The following is a 19,956-nucleotide window of genomic DNA, read 5'->3' as shown; positions in this document are numbered from 1 at the left end:
GGTCCTATAACCCATTTAGTCCTGCACCTTTTTTGCAGATAACAAAACAGGACCAGAAAAGTTAAGTGCCCTTGCCCAAGGTCCCACAGGGGGTAATTTGCAGAGCTGGGATTTAAACCCTGAATACTCTGACTTAAACCTGGTGCTCTTTTAACTTGATAGTTATACAGTAGAAAGAATATTTAAAATATTACTGAAAAAGAACAAAGTATGCTTTGCAAAAGTATGATAACACATGTCTGTCTACACTGTCTGCAAACAATGCCTAGTTTATTAAATTATTCCAGAAAGCTTGGGAAAAGCAATTCAGATGGATGACTTATTGAATTTCCAAGGAAGGAATATAAGTGTGATTTTCCAACAGCTTGAATTCATTTACCAGCATTCAGCAACTTTTGCTCTCAGACTAAGAAAGTTCCATTATGTGCAGCCACATGTTTTTTTTGGTAGCAAATAAGTGCCAGTGGGGGGAAAATTATCATTAGTAGCAGCACCCTACAGCATGACAAGCAAAGAGATCCCAGACGAAGGGTCTTTTTGTCAGTTTCCTTTAAGAACATGGTAACATTCTCTTTTTCATGTGACTCTTAATACCTAAGGTTATTACTTCTGGAGTGACTGAAAACTGAAATCGGCTTGAGCAAATGCCGTTGTGACTCCTGTTAATAGTGGCCACTTGATTTTTTTTTTAAGTTCACATCAGATCCAACGTTATTTTTGTGTTTTTATGAAAGACCAGTTCAGAAAAGGAGAAAGTAATAAAAGTTCACGATATTGGTCCTCACTTAAGCATCAAAGAGACTATTATTTGTGTGGAATTTAAGAGATTTCACTTGTAAATATTAGAAAATTCTAGATGTGACACAGATTTGAAAGAAACGAACAGTGTATTCTTTATTAATAATAACCCTTTATATTTGTGTAGTGCTTTATAGTTTTCCATGCCCTTTCTCATCCATTCCCTCATTTTATCCTCTTGACAATCTAATCAAGTTGTGTGGTAGGAACCGATAGCCCTCCTAACTTTTAAATCGGCTTACTTAGTGGCAAGGAGACAGTTGTCAAATATAAGGCAAGACTATACATGACCCGATAACAATTGTAGTCAGTGTAACAAATCCATGTGCCTCTCTCTGCTCTCCCACAGTGAGGCTTGTCCTAGATCCTGATCAAAGCACACAGAGCAAGGTGAGGGTCTTGCCATGTTAGAGAAGCAGTGACCCCTCTCTCTCCAATTGCTTTCAATCCAAATGCTCTAAGCTGTCAGCAGGGGTGTTATGCGAATATCAAGGCAGGAAATACATGCCTTGAGGCATGTCTGTTTTATGTTTTACAACCTTAATCATTCTCTGACTCTCTTCTTCTTTTCTAGGCTTCATAAATTTGTTTCCTCTTCCCACATAGTTAAATTATCGGTATGCCCATCACTCTCAGGGTACTTATCAATAAGCCCATCACAGATGGATAGATACTATAATTTAGTGGTGTCAAACTCAAATAGAAACAAATCCTTGCAGCCTCCTATTGACTTGAAAAATGACAAATTGACATTATCTGTGTTGTATTGTATTTTTATTTATTTTGTTATACATTTCCCAATAATATTTTAATCAGGTTTATCCCACTTGGGCTTTCTGAAAAAGCCCTCAGTCTATGATTTTAACATCTCTGCTATAATCTCTATTTTATAATTTTTAAAAAGTCAAACACAGAAAAATTAAATGACTCACCCTGGGTCACAATAAGTGAGAGCCAGGACTAGAACCCAGGTTTCTAGGCTCCTAGTATAGTAGTCTTTCCATATACCATATGCGATAAACATGACTACATAGTAAAGTTATATCATACCTTTAAAATCATACAATATAACATTTCATAAGAAAGAATAGTCTTGTTTAATAATAGCGTGACATTCTTTGTAGGAGCATATCACAAATCTTTTGCTCAAACAAATTCTGTACAGTACTTAGAATTTAATTATGACCTGAAAAATGACAGAAAAGGAAAGAAATACTCTTGGGCCACTTCTCAGTGGAGCTTTTGGCACTTTTTGTATTATGATCCATCCTTTTGCACAGTACCCAAAAGCCAAAAAGACAGGGAACAATTGTCTGCGTTTTTATCCTGTGTTTATTCACTCGTGATATATAAATTTCACCAGTATAATAAAGGTCTAGGAGCTGTGTGTTATATTCAGTATATTTGGCATTAAGACATCCGTGTCAGTTTGTTTGTTAACTAGGCACCACATGTAATTAATAGTAAAAATCGTTACATTATTGGAAATTAATAGTAAATAACAATATGCAGAACAACAAAGATCTAGAACAATTTAGAAGATAGTAGCCAGCTTCTGTAGCAAGAAGCTATGTTTTTGTGTATAGTCTTTTTTGTATAACATAGATTATCACCATAGAATCATAGAATTTGAAGATATTTCTTCTATATATTTGTTGTCTCCCTGATCAAGAGTATTTCCTTCAGTGGCACATAGCACCACCCATCAGTGTCCTCTCCATTCTGTGTTTCTTTTGTCCATGTCTGCCCATAAATCAGTCACCAAAAGTCCACTCCATGTTTGGGGTCATCCTCTTGCTGCCAGAAAATTCGGGGGGGGAAGTTATCAATTTCACATTCTATTAGCCATGTTTTTATCTTATTTATACAGAGATAACCTGTCTGCTTCATATAGCTCCAAGCATAATGTCAGTGCAAATTAAGCATTTTAATTAGTTTTATTTTACTTAATTCTGTAAATAACTCACCCTCTAGAATAAATTATATTTTATGCATTTCATTAATATTTTGTAAATAAAATATTTGAGGCAAACTAGTGGAAATAGTACTTGAATAAGAAATCATAAGACCTGAGTTATACTGGATTGGGTAAATCAGTCAATCAGCAAACATTTAAGGCTTGATATGCCTAAGCACTATGCTAAGTGTTAAAGATACAAAGAAAAGCAAAAACAGAATCCTTGCCCTCAAGGAGTTCACATTCTAACGGGGAAGGCATATGCAAACAGCTCTATCTATGTGTGACTAATCCACTCTATAACCTTAGGCAAGTTAACTTCTCCCTCTGAGCCACAGTTTTCTCAGTTGTGAGATGACAGTGCCAGACATACTGTGACTGTGAAAGCACCGGGGATATTGGCAACCACTTTTCCAATAAACTACCTAACGGATGTTATATAAATGCTGAATGGCAAAGCTGTATTAGAATTTCTGCCTAGGAGTGGACGAAGATAGCTACTTTTAGAACACTGTTAAAATTTGAAATCTCAGAGCATGCCTGTGAATCAGTTTCATCTTTCCATGGCTGTGCTATTAAAGAAATGAGGCTTAGAAGGTGTGTGGTTTGGCAGGGGTTAGCTGGTACTTCAGCCAACAGTACTTACTGTGAGCCTTAAATTGCTCATTATAGAAGGATACAAAAGAAATTTAAAAAAAAAAATGTTCCCCTCTCCATGAATCTTAGAATTAAAGTCAATTTTGATTGGGAAAGACAGGAATTATGACCTGTTTCTGTAATGTTTTTAGGATTTTCACTACACACACCCCTAGTGATCCCCTATGGAACATTAGGTTCTTTATATATTTACCACATACAAACATAGTATGGTTCTTTCAATAAACTCATAAACGTGTGTAGAAAATGTAGATTTTCCTAAACTGTTGCACAGTGTTTGAGTGTGGGCTTTTAATAGAGTAGTAATAAAACAGCTTTGATGATTTTAATATTCTTTTTTCTGAGTAAAATACAGTCAGTGTAGCATATATGAAATTCTGATCCTAATATCACCTGGGAAATTATATTTCTACATTTATTTAATGGAATACTGACGCCTCAGTTATTCATATCCTTGACATTATAAAGTTTTTAAATTGTAATTTAAGGTTGACATTTGAAGGGAAGCTATCACAATCTACCCTTCCACTCACTTTCCCCAGTCATCAAAACGAAACTTTTAGGAGGGGGAGGTCATAGAAGAGGGAAGGAGAAGATGTTGCATCCTCTTTTCCCAGGTACTTAGTAGCCCTCTCTCCACTCAGCCACCAGTTTGATTAAGGCTCTCAACACCCCTCTTCTGAACTCTTAATTACTTAGACTCCAAGCTTATCCTCTTTCCTCTTTCCAATCTATTTTTCATAAAATTGCCATGGCATAAGTCTAACCAGGTATGTCATTGCCCTACTCAAAGACATTGTTACTTTCCATCACCTGTAGGATAAAATGGAAATTCCTCAGCCTAGTATTTAAGGCTTTCCACAGTTGAGCTCCTACCTATCTACCCAAATTTATTTCATACTACTCCCCATCATTAACTCGACATTCTAGCTAAATTGGATTATTAGCAAGTCCCTGAACCTGACTATTTAGGAGGGCTATCTGTTCCTACTAGACAACCCCTTCAGATTGTTGGAGGAATTAAATGAGGGAGTGAGTGAGAAAAAATTTTGAAAACTATAAATCCCTACACAAATATAAAGGATTATTATCAATAAAGGTTACATTGAAGGCATTTAAGTGTTGGATTGAACTGAATTGAATCAAATGATACATTCTTAAAATCATCCAAAATCTATGGATAGTTAGTGTTGCTCATGAGTCTGGAGAAGGAAACTGAGCACCAGAGAAAGGTGTGGATTTGCTGAAAGCTATACAGTTAATAGCAAGGTTATACAGTTAGTTGCAGAATTGTGATTAAAATCAAGATCTCCTGATGCCTACTCTCATATAGTTTGCAATAAACTATGCATCACATCACAGATAAGATCTCTCCACTGTATGTAGACTCTCTGTGTCCTTCCCAAGAAGGAGAGCATTCCTGAAACATCTAACAGATTATCCAATTTCCGTATTTTAATCTATGAAAATACTGTCATCAGGTAATTTATGATTATTCCAAATGAACTGAAATTGCCTTTTATAGTATAGCAACTGAGTGTCTCCATTTCTAATCCCAGTTTTACTTCAGTTTTATCAACAATAGACAATGTTAATTAAACAGCCACCTATACTTATCCCACTGGGAAAAACTGTATTCATCTGCAAGCTGTCTCCTCTTTGTAATATGTTTGCTGACACATCTTACTTAAATGTTGAAGTTAATTTATGAAAACTACCTTTTAAAAAACAAGGGTCATGTTCATGCTAAATAAGAAACCAAGTCCAGCTCAGTGTATCCAGGAATTTTTAATGGCACATGAGTTCTTTGAGATCATGTAGGCATCCAGTGTTGATTCTTCTAAAGAATTAATAATACTACCAAAGATATGAACAAATGAGTGAGTTCCCCCATGGAATTATCTTATTACAACATCTTGCTCACATTCTTCAGTATCTTCAGATGAATATTGTTTGTGACAGATGATCAAATGCAACATCAAGCTTCTCTTACTGGCCACGTAGCCCTGCTGTGTGTATAATTAACCTTTATATATGTAGTATTCCCATTAGAATGAAAGTAGTTGTGCTTGTTTTTCTTAGCTGATGTTGATATGGAATAGATTTTTTTGTTTTTTCTTTCCTTTAGCATTCACAGACTTCTAGAAACCATTGAAAGACTTTTAAAAAAAAACTAATATGATACCAGTGGAAAACATGTTATCAAAAAGGAATTTGATGTCTATCTTCTAACAAATATAATAATCAATACCTTTTATTAATTGCCTACCATATGCCAAGTTCTGGGATACAGATATGAAGAATGAAGTAATCCCTACTCAAGGAGCTATCAGAGTATAGTGAACATATTCAATGCAATGCATTTCACAACTATGTTAATACAGTTTTACTTTTCTTTCATGATGGCCTTTTATGGCTAACTTTTAAAAGATGATTCTGTTAGAAACCCTGTTATATCCTTGGGGTTTCAAGTCGATTCAGCAAATGTATGAAGGTACTAGGTATACAAAAACAGTTTATGTTTTACTAGAGAGATATAACTTACATACACATAGATAAGCAAATACAAAGTAATTTGAGAAAGAAGACAGCACTGGCAACTGGGGGAACAAGGAAGGCAATGCCAAAGAGGTGACACCTGAGGTCTGAAACCTCCAGTAATTTCTGACAAAGATATAAAAGCTGAGTTGGCAGAATATCTGCAAACTTGCATTGCACTCAGCTCTATACTTATTCACAACTGTATTCAATGCAGTTCAGTTGGGTTTGGGTTTGGGTTTTGGTTTTTTTTGTAGTGATTTCTTTTTTTTGTGGTTTCCTGAGATGTTTAATTTTTTAAATAGTATCGTATTTTCCCAGTTACATGTAAAAACAATTTTTAACATTCATTTTTTTTAAAAATTTTGAGTTCCAAATTTTCTCTCTCCCTCTCTCACTTCTTCCCTCCCTGAGACAATAAACAATTTGGTATAGGTTATACATGTTCAATCATGCAAAACATATTACCATATTAGTCATGTTGTGAAAGAAGACACAGACCCTAAGGGGAAAATAAACCTGAAAAAAAGTGAAAAATAATATGCTTTGATCTGCATTCAAACTCCATCAGTTCTTTCTCTGGAGGTAGATAACACTTTTCATCATGAATCTTTTGGAATTGTCTTGGATCATTGTATTGCAGAGAATAGCTAAGTCATTGACAGTTGATTATCATACAGTATTGCTGTTACTATGTACAATGTTCTCCTGGTTCTGCTCACTTCACTCAGCATCAGTTCATGTAAGTCTTTCTATGTTTTTTCTGAAATCTACCTGCTCATCATTTCTTATATCACAGTAATATCCTATTACAATCATATACCACAACTTGTTCAACCATTCCCCAATTGAGGGCATACCCTCAATTTCCAATTCTTTGCCACTATAAAAAGAGCTGCTATAAATATTTGTGTACAAATATGACCTTGCATTTCTAAAACCAATAAAAAATTTTTAAACTGAGAGCTGGAAGACTTGAAAGAAGGTTAGGCTTAAAGAGGTGGAAGAGGGAGGCATTCCAGGGGCAAATTATAACCTGTACTGGAGATAGCTTTTTTGAATTCAAAAAAACAGCTAGATTGACATGAATGTAGTGTTCTTTAAGGGAAGTAATACAAAATAAGGCTAGAAAGGTCAGTTAAAGCCAAATTTTAGAGGTCTTTAAATGCCAGTTTGAGGTATTAGTGTTTTATTATAGAGATAATAGAAGCTAATGAAGATTGTTGAGTGGAGGAGTGACATGGTCAGACCTGTATTTTAGAAATACGATTTGACATCTGTTTGGAAAATGGGTTGAAGAGAGGAGAGACTGGAGGCAGGTATTATATTAGTCCAAAGGAGAGGTGATAAAGGCTTGAACTAGGATAGTGGCCATGTGAATTGAGAGAAGGGTAAATATAAGAAAGAGGTTGCAGAAATAAAATTGATAGGATTTGGCAGCTGATTAGATAAAGGGGTGTGAGAGAGAGAGAAGCATCAAAGACTTTACTTGGATCCTTAGATGACTAGAATGGACAGGTTTAGAGAGAATGATAATGAGTTCCATTTTTCACATAATAAATTTGAGGTGCCAACTGGAATTTCAGGTAGAAATGTTCAGCAGTTAATTGACAATCCAGGACTGAAACTCTGGAAAGAGCTTAGGGTTAGATATATAGATTTAGGAACCATCTGCATATCATTAATAATTGAGTACACAGGAATCAATGAGACTAATGAGAGAGAAACAGTAGAGAAAAAAGAAAAGACTCAATACAGAGCCTTAGGAACCACTTGCTTAGTGTACAGAAAAGGAACCCATGAAGGAACAGTCAGATGGGTAAGAGGAAAACCAGGAGAGAACAGCATCATAGAATCAAAAGGAGGCTATAGCACATAGTTTTAAAAGTTACGTAGAGATCAAGGAGGATGAGGCTGAGAAAAGACCATCAGATGAGGAAATTAAATTTCTTTAGTCAAGGAGAGACTTGAGGCAGGGAAAATAATTAGGAAGCTTTTACAATAGCAATTGATGAAGACCTTAACTAGGGTAGTGGTTGTGTGAGTAGAAAGAAGGGGTATGATAAGAGAAATTGGGAGGTAGAACTGACAGACTTTGGCAACTGATTGTGTGTGTCGGGTGGGAGAAATCAAAGATGACAACAAGGTGTAAAAGTCTGAGTAACTGGAAAGATGGTGGTGCCCTCAACAATAATAGGGAAGTTTGAAAGATTAGTAGATTTGGGAAAGAAAAGATAATGTGTTGATACTTGTGATCCAGATTACAGTGCACCCATGACTGCTCATCTGGGTCACTCACTCTGAAATGAGGTGGGTCATTGCTGCCATGTTCACAGCCCACTCTTCTTGCCATAGCCACTAGGTGATCTGAGGGTGGGAGGCCTGGACAGAATCTTCTTGATGGCCCCTGGCAACTGCTCAGGGAAATGATGAGTTTAGGTTATATCTGCCCTTAGAAGCTAACACTAGGCTCAGAATCGTGCTTGGGGCCTTGCACAGCAGAGGGAGAGTGGAATGGTAGAATATTAGATGATATATGGGCATGTATAGGTGTGTGTTGGAATTAAGCCCATGATCCTATAATTCCTTAGGGTCTGTCTATGAACCCTGCCTCCGATGATACTGCCATCCCCACTTTATAGTCCCCATATAATTTTAAGAGTCCTAAAGGAAGGCCGCAAGTATATTTGGTGGAGTTTCTGTGAAGGGTTTCTGAGAGCACAGGGACAAGAACTGTCCAAGAGAAGAAGGTGTGGATGGTTTATAATCTGCCCTTACCCGCCTCAGTGAGATCCCAGATCCATTAAAATCTAGCATCATGGGACTTTGAGTTTACAAACCTTTTCTAATTATGCTACATCAGGTACATAATCAGCTCTAGCTATAAAAACAGCATTCTCTTCCATTTTACTGCTAGGAAAAGTAAAGCCCAGGCCACAGAAGGTGCTACTGCCAAAGCCAGAATGTCAGTTTTGCTCATTTTTTCTCAATGCCACCATGTTTATGCAGGAGCAGTGCATCCCCCAGTGCTGACTAAAACACATTTGTTTTCTCTTCTTGCATGATTTCTGTATTCTCTGTGGTAACCCAGGAGATTTAGGGAAGTAGATTAGTCCTTCATCACCTGTTATAGTAACTGCGTGAATGTCACTGAAAAGGTCAAGCACTTTTATAGTTGAGACATTCATTTGAGCACAGGTTAACCTTTATGATAATAACATATTTAGGTGTTCTGACCTAATTCTTAATTAAACAACATTCTCAATTAAACAGAGTTCTCTTGCTGACATTGAATTAATGTTTAAGGAACAGGTGGTTCCTTTTGGAATTTTTTTTTTTAATCTAGGACCAGGTAAAATAATCCTCAATGTTCCATTTATATTCTGTGGGTAGTTTTTCTTTTACCACAAATGTATTGATTCAAAAGCACTTTATAGCTAAAGCTGATTTCATTAAATAAATTCTGTGGGGAAAGAAAACAAAGCTTTAAGTGGGTAAGTATCTTAGTATTGTGATCATGTCACCTTAAAGTTAGAATTAAAATACTAGCAGAAAAAGACAAGTGTGGTTACAATGTCACTTTTTGAATAGAAATTACTTTTATAAGGCAGGACTTAGCCATAAATATGTTTGATTGTATCTAAAATGTTGCTACAGAGGTTCTGATATTCTTGGACTTATTTCGGAAAGTTAGTGTTAATCCAATGATTTATTAATTTTTCATATATCTTTTAAGTAATAAAGTTAGGATTATTTCTTTTCACTAGTGCCACTGACAATGAAGATTAAGAGACCCCAAAGGAAATTTCATGGACAGGAACTTTAGGGAGAAATTTAGCATATTAATAGTGCTTGCTCCCATCTTGAATTATCATGCTGGCTGCTGCCACCCTCTCTTAGGATTCACTTTTTCATTCCTCCATTCAATAAACATTATTAACTATCTACCATGATGCCTTGCACATCACTTTTTTTTTTTATTTTCCTGTCAGTGTTGAGAGCTCTCAGGAACTTACCTGTAACTTAAAGTTTTAGTTACCTAGAACACTAAGAGGTTAAGTGACTCCCTGTGGTCACACAAGTAGAATATGCCAAAAACAAGATTTATACCTAAGTCTTCCAGAGGCCAAAACAGGACCTTTGCATTAATTCATCCTGCGTCTCATCTTGCACATAGTATGTGCTTAACAAACATAAGTACTTTACAAATAAATCATTTGATCCTTACAACAATCCTGAGAGGTATGGGCTATTATTATTCCCATTTTAAAGAAACCAGGGTAGACAGAGGTTAAGTGACTTGCCCAGGATCACACAGCTGATAAATGTCTGAAGATGGATTTGAATTCAGTTCTTCCTGACTCCAGGCCCAGCACTCTTTGCAGTTTGCATTGAAATAAGGCCCTGTTGTGTACATAGCATGATAATAATTTGGATAATAAGTTTCCTCTTAGGTTCTTGGGCAGGAAAGTGGCGTAATGAAATAAATGTCATAAGAAGGTGAATCGGGCAACAGTGGTGCCACTGAAAGGAATAAGTGTACACCAAGGGTAGTCTAAAAGCAATGATACCCAGTTACAAACCTTAAACAGTAATATAGTTTGGCTGTGAAGAATACTTAATATAGGGTATTGGCAATGATAGTGGAAATCCCCACGTAGATCTTTCTGACTCCAAGGCTCGCTCTCCATTATGTGATAATGACAGACATTCTACGATTCTGATTTAGTAGTTCTGTTCTTTGCTTATACAAAATCCAAATCAGGTATAGGAACTTATCATTAAACTAGTTTTAGCATTATACTTTGGTCATGAACATAAGGAGGTAAATATTTAATCTGTGGATGTTTGTGCGTTAATCTATTAGCCAGCTCAGTAACAAAAAACAAAGAAGTCAGATAAACTTAGGTGAAGTCTCTATTTTTGAAAGAAATTTTACTTAGTGAGTATCATTCTGCTAAGAATTAATAATGTAACAATTTGTATGCTGGCAGAGAGTTTTTCAGAGTTTCTCATTAATTAATTAATTTATTATTAAATTAATTCATCCAAATTAAATAAATTTTTAAAATTTAATTAAAACAAATGTTTTCTTTTATGTTTATTCATTCACCAAAAATTTATTAAATGTTCAATGCCTTTTGATTAAGCATCTGATGCCTTCCCTCATAGAAGGTGTCACTATGTCAGAAAAAACAATGGTGACCTAATTGATTGAACTTAATATGTAATATATGAAAACTGCACATATCTTTTAGAGGCCAAGTATTTTATTTTGGGTTGAGTGGGGTAGGATTGGTGATGATATCAATGAAAAGAAGGTAAGGCATGATGTTATATATTATATTTATTATGTTTGTATGTATAATGTTAATTTCTTCTTTAATGTTTTATAGTTGTATTCTGAGTAATGATTAATCAATGGTGTATATAATATTTGACCACCTTTAAGAGTAATGGAAAAGTTCATTTGAGATATAAGATACTTAATGTTCTCTTTGCTATTTTTGGCATATGTTTTAATTTGTTTGCATTGACCACCTTCTTGGAAGAGTCTCAGCTGAAATTAGGCTAACCGATTGAAAAACAGAAAAAATAAGCAAATGTCATATAATATTGCAGTGATTAATTGTCTTACCTACAGATTTTGCAAAGCAGCATCAACTTGGGCAGGTCAATAAAAGCTTTTGAAATGTTAGTGTAAGGTGGGCAATAGTAATTTCACCTGCTCGTATCTAAAGGAACTAGATTTATTTCTGCTCATGATTGTGAATCAATATAGTACTTTAATGGATTTTAAAGAAAAAAAAAGAACAGATTATAAAAACTAGGCTTGCCATTATAACAATAATAATAGCCTATTTTTTAAATTTTTCAACAGTTCTCAGTGGTCTCTGTTCCAATGACTGCCCTCGTAAAATAACAGTAAGTAAAATCAACTATCATTTGTAAAATTTGGTATGAAAATGCTGTCTAGAATAGCTCATTTATGTAGTAATTTAAGATTTGCAAAGTGCTTTTTCATATATTATCTCATTTTACCCTAACAGTAACCTTGTGTGGTAGCACTATTATTCTCATTTTTTCAGATAAAGAGACCAAGGCTTAGAGAGATTAAGTGACTTCCCCAGGGTCACACCAATGACAAACTAATAAAATGAGTTTGTCAAATGGTGTTCCAATTACTACATGATAATAATATCTAGCATTTGTGTGGCAATATAAAATCTTCAAAGCACTTTACTTATATTATATCAGTTGTTCCTTACTACACCAAATACTCCCCCACCCCGACTCTTTTTATATATGACAAAAGTGAACCCTAGAGAGGTTAAGGGACTTGCCCAGGATCCCACAGCTAGTAAGTATCTGAGGCAGGTTTTGAACCATGGTATTCCTGAATCTAGATCTAGCATCCATCTACTGCTCTACCTGGAGATGATTCAAGTTTTCCCTGGTACCCAAAAATATCCTGCTTCACAAATAAATCACTTTCTTTCCCTACTTTGGAAATATTAGAATTTGAAGTGAATAACCAGGGATGTGTTAATTACCTTAGTTATTTAGCAACATTTCAATTTGAGCATCCCAGGACCCAAAAGAAAGGGTTGTGTACACTCTGTGCACAGAGAAGGAAATTTTCCAGTTAACAGGTACCGATTAACATAATCATACTACCTGTGAAAAAGTGCCCAGAACTTTGCTGTCTCCATGATAAGTGGTTTGTCGGTAGTTTTATACTTAACTGGGTTCTCCTTTCATTGGGTCCTAGACATAGAGTCATCAGGGACCTTTGATCAGTCGGATGCCTATTTGACAAAAAAAGAAAATTGAGCTCAAAGAGAAGTGATGAGCCCAAGTTCACACAAATGCCCAATTTGAGTCAGGTGTTCAGGCTCCAAATCTAACATGTTTTCCACTCTGCCCAGACTCTTTGATCTTTTTTCTTCCGATTTTAGCCAGTTCTCTACTCATTAGCACATCCATCAAAAGACCAACAAAGGGAAGAAGAAGAGGTACAATCCAGCCAGTTGTCTTGGCTACCCATTCTCACAAATGAGTTCAGGATGAGGAAGTCTGTAGTTTTCAGACAAGCTGTATTGAGAGTTTTTCTCTTACTCTGTATCCATTTCCCTTTTTCCCTGTGTCTCTTTACCTATTTGCATATATAATGTATTTCTCCTGTATGCAGACCAACCTCCAGATAAACCTGAATACTCTCAAAATCATTTTGAAAGTCATATCAGTAAAGTCCAATTTGCAAAGCTGCTCCTAGATTGATTACTCTGACAGTTTAGTTCCCTCAGGCTTCTCAGCAGTTGATACATTTGCCTCCCATTTATCCATTTATGACTTTCTTTGAGGTTCAGATTCTGTTGAACTGCCCTTCACATTTTTCATTTTCCTTCCCCAAAGATATCATAGATCACAACTAAAGTGACAGGCTCAAAGGTGGGAAATGTACAACATACTTCCCCCAGTGTTCTGTCCATCAAGAACATGCCCAATTTTGAAAATTATTTACATCCTGAGAGTTTGCCTTCTTCATATTGATTTTGACTTCAGAGTAATTCCATCATGCCACAAAGTGTCATCACACTAAGTAAGATTCTAAATAGTAAACCACCTCCCTCCCAGAAAAAGCTGGTGTACTGCAAATTTATTTACTACTAAGGTTAGTTAATAAGGTAACTTCTTTTTTATTTTTCCTTTTTTTAATGTTTAATATTTTATTTTCCACAATTATACATAGAAATAATTTTTAAAATTTTGAGTTCCAAATCCTCTTCCTCCCTTCTCCCCCTCCCCCCCAGACAAACAATTTGATATAGATTGTATATGTGCAGTCATGCAAAACATATTTTCATATTAGTCATGTTGTGACAGAAAACAAACAAAAAAAAAAGAAAGAAAGAAAAATGAAGTAAGTTTACAAAAAGTATGCTTCAGTCTGCATTCTGACTCTATCAGTTGTTTTTGGTTTGTTTTTTTTTCTGGGGATGGATAGCATTTTTTATCACTGGTCCTTCAGAATTATCTTGGATCATTGTATTGCTTAGAATAGTTAAGTCATTCACAATTGATCATCATACAATATTGCTGTTACTGTATTCATTGTTCCGGTTCTGCTCATTTCACTCGGCATCAGTTCATGCAAGTCTTTCCAAGTTTTCCTGAGAGCATCCTGCTCATCATTTCTTATATTACAATAGTATTCCATCACAGTCATACACACAGTCATATAGTTTCTTGGTGTCTCATAAAGTCATTAGCTTCCTTCCACTTGTCCAATTCTAATTTTTAAGGAATTGTTTTCTTCATTGAGCTTTTGTATCTTCCTTTTGCATTTGGCCAGTTCTACTTTTTAAGGAGTTCTTTTCTTCATTCAATTTTTGTACCTCTTTTTCCATTTGGCCAATTCTGCTTTTTAAGGAGTTCTTCTTTTCAGTGAATTTTTGTGCTTTTTTCATTTGGCCTGTTCTGTTTTTTAAGGTGTTATTTTCTGCAGTATTTTTTGTGCCTCCTTTACCAAGCTATTGACTCTTTTTTTCATGATTTTCTTGCATTACTCATTTCTCTTCCCAATTTCTCTTCTTCCTCTCTTACTTGATTTTTAAAAACCTTTTTGACAGGGCAGCTAGGTGGCACAGTGGAAAGAGCAATGGTCATGGAGTCTGGAGGACCTGAGTTCAAATCTAGTCTCAGACACATGATACTTACTAGCTGTGTGACCCGGGGCAAGTCACTTAACCCCAATTGGGGGGAAAAAAACCTTTTTGAGCTCTTCCACGGTCTGAGGGCAATTCACATGTTTCTTACAGGCTTTGTATATAGGAGTTTTGACCTTGTTTTCTTCTTCTGAGTTCATGTTTTTATTTTTCCAGTCACCATCGTAACTTTCTGTGGTCAGGATCTTTTTTCTGCTATTTGCTTATTTTTCCAGCCTATTTCTTTACTTTTAACTCTTTGCTAAAGTGGTGCTCTGCTTCTGGAGTGGAAGGGACATTGTCCCAAGCTTCAGATTTTTTGTGCAGCTGGTTTCAAAGCTAGTTAAGTTTTCACTTCTTCCAAAGTGTTATGATCTAAGGAGAGGTTTGTTTGCTACTCTCCTGGCCTGTGCTCTGCTCTGTGAGCAACCATAATCGTTCTTTTCTGCCCTGGAACTATAACCAGGATCCCTGCTCTCCTGTGATCACAAACTATGGTGTACTAGTGATCCTTCTTACCCTGAGGCTGCAACCCAGATCCACATATAGGCAATACAACAGAATCCTGCACCCAGTGCCAATAAATGGACCCCTGTAATCTCTTTTTGACCATTTATCTGACCCCTTACTGTCTGTGTTCTGAGAGCTGTGGAAGCTATTGCTGCTGCTGCCACTAATTCAGTTACCCCTAGGTTTGCTGCTGGTTTGTAGAAGTACAGCCTGCTCCTGTGTTCCATTTTCACCCCGGTGTGACAGATTTTTCCTGCCAACTTTCTAAGTTGTCTTGGGCTGGAAAATTTTCAACCTATCCTTTTGTGGATTTTACCACTCCAGAATTCATATTGAGGTTTTATTTAAAGTTGTTTGAAGGGGAATGTGAAAGAGCTCAGGCAAGTCCCTGCCTTTTCTCCACCATCTTGGCTCCACCTCTAAGGTAACTCTTCTACTAACTCTTATGTCCATAAATCAGTCTAGCTATATATACCTTGGGAAAATAATGTTCATTGTAGGAACCTCTCCCTAGGATTTTACATTGTTCCATAATGAGCTGAGATTGCAAATTAAGTATTATACCATTCTTCCCCAAACAAGTATCTAGTGTGCTTCCCATCCCATTTAGCATTACTGGTTAACTGAGCACAAAGAGAATGATAAAATACTTATAGGGGTGCTCACTCTGAAAAGTCCTCAAATATTCCTTTGTTATCCCTGAGGGGAAAAACAGTCCTACCCTTTATGTTTTCAGAGACATCTTGATGATCTAAATCAATTGTTTTAACCTGTTTCTAAACCCAGACTGTGAATGTAGCAAAACAAAATAACTCTTAAGCCTTTGATATTCTCAGAGAGACCTCTGGGGCTGAACCAACATGTTTTGTTTAGCATCTCCCACTGATAAATTATCTCAAATCGTTTTCCTTCTCTTTTGTTTTGTCTGTAGTCAAATGAATCCTTTAGCTTGATTATTATCTTTATTTCACCATCCCCTGTACAATGGACATAACTTATGTGTGTGATAGTTGGGCTTGTCATAATGTTTCCAAAAATAAGATTCTGTCTACAGCTCAAAGCCCTTCTCTTGTTTATGATGATCACACTTCACTATGCTGAATTACAATAAAGAAGTACTCTCTTCTATCTGCCCTTTACATCTCTTTGGTTTCCTTGGTCTAAGGGGAAAGTATATTGGGTCTTTAGAGAAAGATAATGCAAATTAAAGAAAATAAGAGATTTCATGTATTATCTGGTAGAAATAAGTAAGAAGTACAGCAAGTAAATATATGGATGAACTAAATTGGAAAATGCAGCCAACATACCTGAAAGCAAACAAAACACCCTATGACTTCTAAAGGCTAAAGTCACATGAGAAAAGTAGGTACTTTCTTGTGAGAAAATAAAAGTTCATCCTAGCCCTCATATATTTTTCACATGATAAATTCACATATTTTCCCTTCATAAATTCTTTCAGGATCAATTATATGATTCTCTGCAGTACTCATGTGTGCTCTTGTACAGATTGTACAGATACAAGGACAATGGTGCAATATACATTTGGTTTCAGTTTTAGTTGCAAGACTTTTAGGCAAATCCTTTAGAAAATAAAATTAATTTGGAGATGTGAACTCCTACCACCATTTCCCAGGTCACAAAAAATTTTAGCCAAAGTGACCCTGGCTTTATATCAGTTAATATAAAAGAACTTTGTGGGAAACAGCTTATATTCTAGATAGACCATCTGAACCACAGTGCATCAGGATGGTACGCATTAACACCAGAAGTGAAGGTCCCAAATGTCCATGCCCTTTGACTCAGAGATCCCACCTCTATGGATCCACTAAGGATGTCATTGATAACAAAAATGTTCCCACATACACCGGAACAATGACAGCAACACTTTTTTGTGGAGACAAAGTAAATGCCCATAATTTAGGGAATGGCTGAATAAATCGTGGTACATGGATATAATGGAATATTTGTTGTTGTTCAGTCATGCCCAACTGTTCATCACCCCATTTAGAGTTTCCTTGGCAAAGATACAGGAGTGGTTTGCTGTTTCCTTTCCAGCTCATTTTACAGATGAGGAAACTGAGGAAACCAGGGTAAAGTGACTTGCTCAGGGTCACACATATAGTAAGTATCTGAAGCTGGATTTGAACTCAGGTCTCCTTGCATTCAGGCCTGGCACTCTATCCATTGTGCTACATAGCTGCCCAATGGGATGTTACTTTGCTGTAAGAAAATGCTATTACAGCAAACACAGAAAAGCATAGAAAGGTTTACATGATCTGATGTAGAGTGAAATTATCAGAGCCAAGTTAGCAATATGCACAATGACTATAACAAGGTAAATGGAAAGAACAACTACAAAACAATCAAAGCAAATTTTGCAAAATTGCAAAGGACTAGCATGGCCCCAAAGTAGATATCAGAGAAGACACACCCACCCTATGCCTTTACAGAGGTGGGAGGTCCACAGGTATAAAGCATTGCGTATATATCTTCAAATATTTCCCACATATTGAGCAATTTTTCTTTTTTCCCTCTTTTTCTTTTTTATTTCTTTATAAAATATTATTTGTTATATGAGCTAACTCTCGAGGAGAAGGGATACTGGAAGAAATTGTGGTGATGTAAATACAAAAGATATCAATAAAAAAAATTTTTAAGAGAAGGACCATAGATAATGGCATTGATCAGTCAAATAATAGGCTCCCTAAGAACTCTAAGAATAACTCAGTTGCTCAGAAGCAAACAAGCAGCACAACTAAAAGTCCAATGCAGGTGGTTTGATTTCAAAGCTAGTGTTTTCTACAATACCAGGGGCCTCTTGAGTAAGTCGTGAAATGAGCTGGAAACTTTCTTATATCCCCTTTGGAAGTTTTCAAACAAATCTTAAGGAATTTGAGTAATCTTCTGTTCCCTGTGCAGGTAGCCTGCATGCTATAGTTATCATGGCACTGACATAGAAATGAGGTTCTTGGTTTCACACAATCATAATATCTCTGTCAGCCTGTATCTTCCCCCAGGAAGATGTGACATGTCATAGCTCTTCTTGGAATAGTCTTTTAAGTATATTAAACCCCAGAGAGATTATATTCAGAAACAGCACAGTGGCCTAATCCTACTGCTGAACTCTTCAACTCACTCGAGAAATGTGTTAACCTTTTCAGACCACTGTCTAGGATGTTAGCAGTTAGGTGGCACAATGGAGAAGGTGTTGGATCTGGACTCAGAAAGACCTCGGTTTAAATCCTGCATCAAGCTTAGCTGTGTAACCATAGACAAGTCAACAACTTCCCTCAGCCTCAGCTTCCTCATCTGTGAAATGATGATAGCAATAGCACCTACCTCACAGGGTCATCGTGAAGATCAAATGGGATATTCATAAAACTCTGTGCAAAGCTTAAAGTGTTATAAAAATTATGTGCGTGTTGTCTGTTGTTGTTGTCAGCAGTTCCTATATATAAAAGGGAGGTGTCTGAATCAGGGTTTGAAAATGAAAGTATTGTGTATGATGAATCTCTGACCTTTCCCTGGGGAGGGGCCCTTCCTGATCATTTCTCTGGCTCGTAGAGATCTTCTGTAGCCCTCCTTGCTGGAATGCCATCTCCCGGATACTCTCTTCCCTCTGTACTGTTTTTCCTTCTATGGGTGTGTCTGACTATTCCTTCCCAGTCTTTTTTGCTCAGTCTTCACTACTAACTCTGAGCATCCGTCAGGTCTCTGTCCTAGGCCTTCTTCTCACTCATAGATAATCACATCGGCTCTCACAGCTTCACTCATTCTTTCTGTACAGATGATTCTATCTTGCTTTGGAGAGAGTAAGGTGGTGGTGCAGTGCACAGAGGGCCAAGTCTGTAGTCAGGAAGATCTGAGTTTAATTCTGGCCTCAGACACTTAACCATGTGACCCGTGGCAACTCTTTCTACCTCTCTATGTCTCACAGTTTCCTTATTTGTAAAATGAGGTTAATAATAGTATTTACCTCCCGGGGTTGTTTTGAGGATCTAAGGAGTTAACATATGTGAAGTGCTTTGCCAACCTTGAGATGCTATATAAAAGCTAGCTGTTCTTATAACTAGATTCTTAGAACGATTTATCCAGGCCTACCCTCTCTCCTGAGCTACACTCAGACACCACCAGATGCCTCCTAGGCTTCTCAAACTGGATATCCCAAAGGCGTCTCCAGTTCAGTATACCCAAAACAGAATTCATTATCTTTCTCTCTAGGTCATCCATGCTTACACCTCCCTATTGCTGTCAAGGACACCACCGTCCTCCCAGTCACCCAGGCTCACAGCCTCGGTATCATCCTCAACTTCTCACTCTCACCCTACATATCAAATCTGTTGCCAAATCTCATAATTTATCTCTCTGCAACATCTCTGGCATCTGTCCCCTTTCTCTCTACTCATGGCTACCACCCTAGTTCAGACCCTCATTACCTTTCACCTTGACTATTAGAATAGTTTTTTCCCATGGAAATATATCACTAATTTTAATGAAGATCAGAATTTATCTTTAAAGAAAATTGTTTTATAACCCACGTTAATGAAACATATCCACTCATGTGCAATATTTGTTGACTGCCTACTATGTGTAAGGCATAATGGTCTATAAAGAAATTCCATAAATTATCCAATTCTTATATGTGGGTAAGTTTTGTATTCTGATAATCCAAGCAATAAGAATCCAGCTCCTTTCCCTTGCTCTGTGTGGCCCTTCCCGAGTAAACTGGAGTGGTCCAAGACATAGAATTAGCATAATGCCTTATATATTGTGGATACTTAATGAATG

The 19,956-nt window shown here is 36.6% G+C and overlaps 1 protein-coding gene across 1 annotated transcript in view; it reads left to right on the top strand.

The window, feature by feature from the left end:
- The window catches only part of ITFG1 (integrin alpha FG-GAP repeat containing 1), a 244,246-nt gene that overhangs the window by 165,366 nt on the left and 58,924 nt on the right, over positions 1–19,956 (top strand). Inside the window, exon 13 of the mRNA XM_027867726.1 lies at positions 11,832–11,875. Within this exon, the coding sequence (XP_027723527.1) occupies positions 11,832–11,875 (44 nt within the window). The remainder of the gene's footprint in view (positions 1–11,831; positions 11,876–19,956) is intronic.

The sequence above is a fragment of the Vombatus ursinus genome, unplaced genomic scaffold (genome assembly GCF_900497805.2).
Source record: "Vombatus ursinus unplaced genomic scaffold, bare-nosed wombat genome assembly UNPS02014786.1, whole genome shotgun sequence".
Classification (NCBI taxonomy): domain Eukaryota; kingdom Metazoa; phylum Chordata; class Mammalia; order Diprotodontia; family Vombatidae; genus Vombatus; species Vombatus ursinus.
The sequence above is the reverse complement of the archived record's forward strand: the minus strand, read 5'-3'. Positions and strand labels throughout refer to the sequence as shown.